The sequence below is a fragment of the Poecilia reticulata genome, linkage group LG19, assembly GCF_000633615.1.
Source record: "Poecilia reticulata strain Guanapo linkage group LG19, Guppy_female_1.0+MT, whole genome shotgun sequence".
Classification (NCBI taxonomy): domain Eukaryota; kingdom Metazoa; phylum Chordata; class Actinopteri; order Cyprinodontiformes; family Poeciliidae; genus Poecilia; species Poecilia reticulata.
The window spans coordinates 26,751,417-26,759,604 of record NC_024349.1 but is presented as its reverse complement, the minus strand read 5'-3'; the positions used below and the strand labels follow the sequence as shown (position 1 = coordinate 26,759,604).

At 44.9% G+C, this 8,188-nt stretch overlaps 1 protein-coding gene across 2 annotated transcripts in view; it reads left to right on the top strand.

The window, feature by feature from the left end:
* ryr2a (ryanodine receptor 2a (cardiac)) overlaps nucleotides 1-8,188 on the top strand; it is a 157,389-nt gene that overhangs the window by 64,991 nt on the left and 84,210 nt on the right. For both annotated transcript variants that reach the window (XM_017310781.1, XM_017310782.1), the window contains exons 30-33: nucleotides 5,445-5,531; nucleotides 6,345-6,476; nucleotides 7,480-7,574; nucleotides 7,666-7,841. In XM_017310781.1, coding sequence (XP_017166270.1) covers nucleotides 5,445-5,531; nucleotides 6,345-6,476; nucleotides 7,480-7,574; nucleotides 7,666-7,841 — 490 coding nt within the window. The remainder of the gene's footprint in view (nucleotides 1-5,444; nucleotides 5,532-6,344; nucleotides 6,477-7,479; nucleotides 7,575-7,665; nucleotides 7,842-8,188) is intronic.

The window sequence follows — 8,188 nt, the reverse complement described above, 5'->3', positions numbered from 1 at the left end:
GGTAGAGTGCCTTCTCCGGGTCAGGGGGGTCGTCCTGCCTCAAGTGGAGGAGTTTAAGTATCTGGGGATCTTGTTCACGAATGAGGGAAGAAGGGAGCAGGAGGTCGACAGGCAGATTGGGGCAGCGTCTGCCGTGAAGCGGTCGCTGAACCGGTCCGTCGTGGTGAAAAAAAGAGCTGAGCCAAAAAGCGAAGCCCTCGATTTACCCGTCGATCTACGTTCCCACCCTCATCTATGTTCATGAGCTTTGGGCCATGACCGAAAGAACRAGATCACGGATACAAGCGGCCGAAATGGGTTTCCTCCGCAGGGTGGCTGGGCTCTCCCTTAGAGATAGGGTGAGAAGCTCGGTCATCCGGGAGGGACTCAGAGTAGAGCTGCTGCTCCTCCACGTCGAGAGGAGCCAGTTGAGGCTCGGGCATCTGGTCAGGATGCCTCCTGGACTCCTCCCTGGTGAGGTGTTCCGGCACGTCCCACTGGGAGGAGGCCTCGGGGAAGACCCAGGACACGCTGGAGGGACTATGTCTCTCGGCTGGCCTGGGAACGCCTTGGGGTTCCCCTGGAGGAGCTGGAAGAAGTGGYTGGGGAGAGGGAAGTCTGGGCCTCCCTTCTGAAGCTGCTGCCCCCGCAACCCGACCCCGGATAAGCGGAAGAAAATGGATGGATGGGTGATGCCCAACTGAAGAGTGAAAGTCTGTTAAGAGAAAGGGCCGAAATAAGAACAGGCAAGAGAGTGAAGGATAGTTGAAGGCGTGGAGCCAGGCAGGAAATGGGATCAGATAGGAGACACAAAAACATGGAGGATAGGTGCCCGCTGTAAGGGAGCCACGCTGAAAAGTATGAGGGAAAAAACAACTGAGACATGGACCAACACAGAGAAAGGCTAGGACATGGGCCAGCAGCAGGGACAGAGAAAAAGCCAAAAAAAAAAAAAAAAAAAAAGGAGTTAGCAATGGAGAGAGAAGGAAAAAAATCAAGAGGGGAAGTAATCAATAATGAAAGATGGTAAAAGAAACTCACTAGACTTAGGTTGGGGTAAAAGGAGTGTGTTTGTGATGTGACCTGTAGGTGGCAGCATGGAGGCACGAGTAGGAAAATGGGACAAATCACTGGATAAGAATGCTTGCTTTAGGTAAGAAAAGACCAACCACCACCAGCGAAATGCGCAGTGCTCACCTAGGCACTGAGGGAGCTCTCGCTAATAAATTACAGAGCGAGACCTGAGATTAAACATGAAATGAGCGATTCCGTCCAATAGCTGAACTGGACTGGGCAGAGGTGGAGAGAGACGGCTCATCAACAGTAGAGTCAAAATGATCAGGGGTGAAACAAACAGAAATAAGATTAAAGTCGGTTGATGACATGAAACGGACTGGTGAAGGTTCAGCTTTATGGTAACACAACTGTTGAGAGCGACAACTAGGGATTGCTTGTGGAGTTAGCCCCTCAGGAAACGGGTCAAGGCTGTGGAACAATTTCATAAAAAGCTGGAAACTCAAGCTGTTGAAATGAAGGTGAAGCTGAACCAACTATATAGGAGATCCTCCCCAAAAAGGGGCCTAGCCCGACAGACTGAATTTAAAATGGGAAATAGAAAGGAAATGTCATCTTAAACTCATAGAAAAGCTTTGACTTGTTGAGACGTGCCATGCGAATGAACTTCACTTGGACCTGGCAATAAGGTTGGGGGTTCAGTCTCCAGATGGGGCCGTGAGCTTTAGGATACCTGAAAGAGCTGATTACCATAGTGACAGACCCTCAAGAATGACTGGTAAGTGTCTAATGGCTATTGGCCCAGAAGTGAGACTGGAATGAGCACATTTGAGTGTGAGACCAGACTACATAACTTGAAAGTGGCAGGATGACCTGGGAAATAATCTGCCGATTTTGGGAGATCTTGAGATAAGAACTGAGAAGCGACCAATGGGACTTGAACAGGACTCATCAGAATATGGGGCAGCTCGGTTGATGGCGGCGAAGCAAGTAGACCAGGAATATCCAGAAGTTCAACAGCTAATAAAAACCTAAAACTTAAGCTATGAAAAGGATTACTTGTTGATCACCTGCTGGAATAGCGACTGCCAGAACATTTAAATCCTCTGGATTGTTCTGAACTGTGCTACCGGAATGAAATATGAAACATCAACCACTATACGTTGCGCATCTGGAAAAAATTCCTATAAACCGAATGCTAAAAATACCCCACGTTTTATATTGAGACTAACCAGTTTCTATTTAAGGTTGCTTTGATAAGTAGTGAGTGGACACTGAGCAAAAATTTTTTAGAAACAATGATTGAACGATGGCCCTCGTCAACAGGAATTAAAGGCTGATTAATAATTAGTAAAAGCGCTGGACGGACTCAACCGAAATAAAAGGAATTATTGGCCGACTCCATGTTACGTTGGCAAGCCACTCTACTGCACGCATCAGGGCAAAAGTCCACAATTATGTAAATGATAATTCATGCCTCAAGCCGCTGGTATGTGAAGGCCAGCAGAGACACTGTGAGCAAACCCCTGCTCCAGACGAGATTAACTGAATCGACTGTTTAGATCATGATAAAAAATACATTTTAAATATGCTAGTTTTAAAACTTGCCGTGTCTTGATTGGAAAGACTAATTTTAGTTTCGGGATTAATAACTTATTCTGCCCCATTAACCTTTATGTTATCTGTAGATAAACCAGATTGTTTGCAAAGATCTTTTGAACTGCCCTTTGTGTGGGAAACCATCAGGAGAAGTTCCAGCTTTCACACAGTCTGTGAAAAGTCGTGAAACAGCAGGAGTTCAGGCCAGTAGAGGAGAAGTTCTGCTTCCACTTTGATTAGATAAAGGTGACAACTGGGCCTTTATCTTGAAAACCAAGTGCATGGAGTGTCTAACTTTAAAGAGGGTCAAAGACAGCTCCTGGTTGGATGAGCAAAGATACGCCTTATTTGAATAAATAAAAGACTAGAATACGCCTTTACTAAAGAACTTCGTACACAGGAGTAACTACTTGGATTTGGTCTTGCAATTCGTCTAAGCACGTCTTTGCTTTCCTTCTCCTTTCCATTTGTCTCAGGTAAATTAATGCACGTCTCTGTTCTGCAGTTTGTTGTAATTTCATACGAGTCTTTTGGATTAAACTAATTCTGTGACGTCTACACTCGTTTTCTGTGTGGTTTCACTTCGGCCCGCCGGGAGAACCTGGGATCTGTGAGAAGAAGATGGAGCCAGAGATTGTCCCAAAATGTATTACAACCTAAAATCTTCAACAGGCAGAATTAATCTGTGTAGCTGAACATACACAACGACAATAGCCACGGGCGTCTTGTCAACAAGTTTAAGGGGTTGTATTGAGATTAGTCGTAACTAATCACCTGCATCCAGCGGCATTACTCTACTCGGACGGTTAGATTGAGCAAAGTACTAACTAGACGTTATACTAGCAGCTCCTATGGTGTTGGCAACTGGTGTGAACGTCTCTGGGCTCAAGTTGCGTTTTGTAGGCGGTTTGAGAAATGGATTACGATGTTAGCGGCACATAAAAACTGTTTTAATTGCAGAATGAGGTTGCAGAGGACACGATAAGGGAAGTGGAGGAAACTCTACTACCAAATTGATGCAGGAGTATCAAAGAGTTGGCCAGTCGGACAGTTTACAATTCCCTGAGTTATCCCAGTGCGGCCCTCATACATCTTTAGCTTTGCCGCACATCTACCGGCAATGCACCCAGATGTCCGCCATGCTGCCGGGCCTGGGTAGCATAAGTTATAATATAACTCATGACAAAGAATAGTGCGCTGACTAGCGACAAATAACTAATGTGAAGCAGATGGATAACTGCGGTGACCCGTTAAAGATGGGCGGAAGATGTCCCTCCATGTCTGCCTGGATTCTAACATTCGCCTTGCAGCTCTTACGCAACAGCTGGTCACCTGCTGAACTAATGTTATGTTTAAAGACGCCTCGGAGAAACAGGTCACGATGTTCTAGCCAAGTCAATCGTTCAGGTAAAAGTCCTTGAACCTTAGAACCTGATGCATGCATATACAGCCAACGTGTCCAGGAGGGAATAAACTAATTAAAAAGAGTCTGCATTACGAAGTGATGCGAGACACGAATGAGACATGAGAACGCTACGTCTTACCCTGGTAGCTTGAAACAGGCGTAGTGAGGGAAAATCAGAGAGATGTTGCTGAGCGGGCTGACAGCGGCCATGCAGAAGAGAGGGAAGCTGTAGGCGTGGCTGATCCATAGCGTGGCACCGGTGTGAAGGCGCTGAGGCGAAGAAAGACGGCGTAGATTGTAAACGGTGGGATCACGTGTCCGCTTGCCAGAGATGGATCGTGGAGTAGGTGGCGAGGGAGCGAGAGATGGAGAAATCACAGTCAGGCGAGGAATCTCTTGCATCTGAGGAGCGTCCTGACAGTTAGTAGTAGTATTACTATTAGTTTCCCGCAAAAACTTGAAGAAAGTGTGACAACTTTGCCGAAACATGTTTGAGCTTTCACGGTGTCCGTAGTTCCTCAAACAAGCGCGTGCTTTTCTCAGTGCTCATCACGACCACGCGCATCGATGGACGGGAAATCACGAAGCTGTGGGTGGAGCAGCTGAGGCGTGTAGATGAACGGGTTGAACGCAGCTGGGTGTGGATCCTTTATGCAGAGCTTGATTGCTGATTGGACGCGCCGGGTGAGGTCCAGCGCTGAGGTCAGAGATGAGCATGACGTCGATGGGCGAACGGAGGGGGCGGAGTCTTCCAGTCTGAACTTCCGCTTTTGCTCCATTTCCTTCAACCAAATGTGTCTGTACCTTTTCAAATGTTTTCCATATCAAAAAGGGATGTTAGTGGAACTGGCTGTCTTTATACTGTATAGTGAACACACATGTTGGTCAGCAACATGGATGAAATCACGCTACATGTTGGAGGCAATGTAATGTGTTTCACAGTCACATATTACCATTTTTATAGCACAATCAGGTGTTGCCTTCAAGTCATTACACCAGTGCTCCTCCATTAGGCTGTTAACAGTTCCTGGGAACATTGAACTAAGAAGTAGCACCAGTAGAGGCTGAAGGTTAGAGACCAGGAGAGAGAAATGAAGAAAGAGAAGAATAAATTAAGAAAACAAAGTGATTAACATCAGGCAGAAACAGCGAGTAAATGAAATGGACAGTACACCATAAGTTGTCCTCCAACAGCCTTAGACAAATGAAGCATAACCAGTAAAACAGCTTCCGGTAAGTCAGTCTAAGCTTCACAACCACTTCATGTCAAAGGACAGGATTTCACCTTCAACATATGGAGGTTGAGGATTGTTTTCACTTTTGTCAATTTTTTATAGTACGGGTGGATGTATATGTGTGTATAAATAAATAAAAAAAGTCAGACAATGTGCCGGTTTGAAATCACTAGAACTTGAATGGTCAGGAAAGCCTTGTCCTCTGTTAACAGGTGGAGCCCAGTACAAAACTGTTTCCAGCTGTTTTTGCCAAGGCCACCAGTCCCAACGTCTTCCAGTTTGAACTTGGCCGGATTAAGGTATGTGGGAATCCACACTGGCACAATCTGCAGGATGAATCTTGTTTTTACTTTTAGGAGTGTATTAATTGTGCTGCTGTTGCAAAACATCCCCATATCATGATGCTGCCACCACCATCCTTAACTTTAAGGATGGTGAAAGTTTATCCAAATGTGACTCCTGGCACAGAGTTCAGTCTTTGTCTCATTAGACCAGATAATCTTGTCAGGACTGTCAGGAATATCACCTCAGCAGAAAGACTTCCTAGGAAGGTGGGAGGAAGAAATAAGTCTGTTTTTTTTGCCCGAAAAAAAAAATGTGTTTTTCTTTTTTTTCTTTCCTGTCTTTGGATTAATGATGAAGCACAGAAAAATCAACTAAAATGTAGTGGCTGTAAAAGGCGACACAGAGGTTAAACCCTCCTGAATATAAAACTCAGTGACACAAACACTTTTCTGTTAAACATGCATCATTTTGAACTTTTTCTCCAACAGAGCATAATTTAGAAAGTATGAAGTGTATAACTTCTGGTCTAGTAGCACTGATCCATTTTGAATGTAACTGCATCTGGGTCTTTGTGGTTGGTTGAACCAGTAAATAAAAGTCAAAACATTCTAGTTTTGTGTGCTTGTTGTTTGAAATAGTTGTTTTTATTAAATATTACTTTAGAAAACGGTGACCAATGACAAACCTCTTAATTCAGATAAAAGAATTATATTTTTTTTCATCTTCATCAGCATTGCCTAGGAAACATAACAGAACTTCTTTTTTGTTCAAGATGAAGGTGTGATGTGTTAATGCTGTTGTCCCACTTTGTGTGTATGTCCTGGCAGAATGTGATGCCTCTGTCAGCTGGTTTGTTTAAAAGTGAGAGGAAGAACCCAGCTCCCCAGTGTCCCCCGCGCCTCCATGTCCAGTTTCTCACTCCAGTGTTATGGAGCCGTGTTCCCAACCACTTCCTCAAGGTATGTCGAGGAGATGGCTCTTCCATGTTTTTTTTATCAGATCAGATTTTCAAAATAACATGCGAAATTCTAATGTCATCTGTATATATTTTACAATATATTAAGCTGTATTTGAGAAGGTTTTCATTCTCAGAATATGTCATTTTGATTTCTTGGTTTTCTTCTTTTGTGTCTGAGACAATATCTACCAGAGTTACTAATGGCAAAAAAAAAAAAGTTATTGGAGGAAAAAAATCTAATTGCCCTGACAGAATTTGTTTCTTTGACGTTTTATTCCAAACGTTATAGCTATGGTTTTACTTTGAGTTGAACAGTCTGCTTAAGACAAATGTCAATATAATTAATACCAAGTTTTCAAACCTGCTGTAGATCCTACAGAGGTGCCAATAGACCGACCCAAACAAAAAGAGGTCGAGAGTCTCTGTAGGGTGACTGGGCTCCTCCTGTGAGATAGGACAGTTCCTCCGGATGGATGGATAATTCAGTCACTAAACCATGTTTAAAGTCAGTCAAGGATTCTGACCTTTTTGGAACAGACATCCCATAAGTGAAGTGAACATATGTACAAACTGGTGGCTCCTGAGGTTCCAGCTCAGGATCCTTTGGAGCCCCAGGGTCCTGGGTGTTTGGCTGATTGTTGAATACACTTGGCTGACCTGACTTTTCCTGGACTTGTCCTGCTGGGGGTGGGTGCCCTGTGGGACTGTTGGCCCTGGTCTCAGCTGTTGGGGTCGGAGTGGGGGCAGGACAGGATGGAGTCTGTTGGGTATTCATGCTGCTGCTTCGGCTCCTAAAATATGGTCTTGGGGATATGGAATGATGTAGGAGTGCCAGGCTCTGTGCTGTGATTGTTCAGCGGGGGGTGGAGGGGCTTGACCTGCGTTGAACTTGGTGTTTGCTTTTTCAGGTGTTTACTAAAAAGTCAACACCTACAATCTGAGATGTTTTGTTTGACTTCCTTTTTGACATGTCAAGCTTGAATAGTTTTGTCTTGTTTGTCCAGGTTTCAGCTTCCAGAGTGAATGATCGACATGGCTGGCAGGTGCAGTGTAGCGATCCCCTGCAGTTCATGTCTCTCCACATACCTGAGGAGAACAGGTGGACAGTCCTTGTCTAAAAAGCCACACTGGGATGTCAGTCCAGTCCCAGTCTGTTAGTGCTAATGCAGGTGATTGTGTTTGCTTTCCAGGTCGGTGGATATCCTGGAGCTGTCAGAGCAGAAGGGCTTATTAAAGTTTCACTACCACACTCTCAGACTGTACTCTGCAATCTGTGCCTTGGGGAACAATAGAGTGGCTCATGCTCTGTGCTCTCACATCGATGAGGCCCAGCTCCTACAGGCCATAGAGAACAAGTACATGCCAGGTAACACACACAGCATGCAGCGCACAGTCTGCGCCTGGAAGTTGTCTGCTGCCCTACTATGCCTCAGTGCTGCCTTTGAGCAACATTTCATACAATATGAGATTCACTACTACCCTACATGTTGTAAACCGTTTGCAGTTCTTCTAGATGTTGGCTGTGAATCCATATTATTTCTCTTGGAAGTAAAACTCAATTTGGTGAACCTTTCTGGGCACCATATTAATATTAGTGGAGGGACTAGTGGATTAATTACCATCCATCCATCCATCCATCCATCCATCCATCCATCCATCCATCCATCCATCCATCCATCCATCCATCCATCCATCCATCCATCCATCCATCCA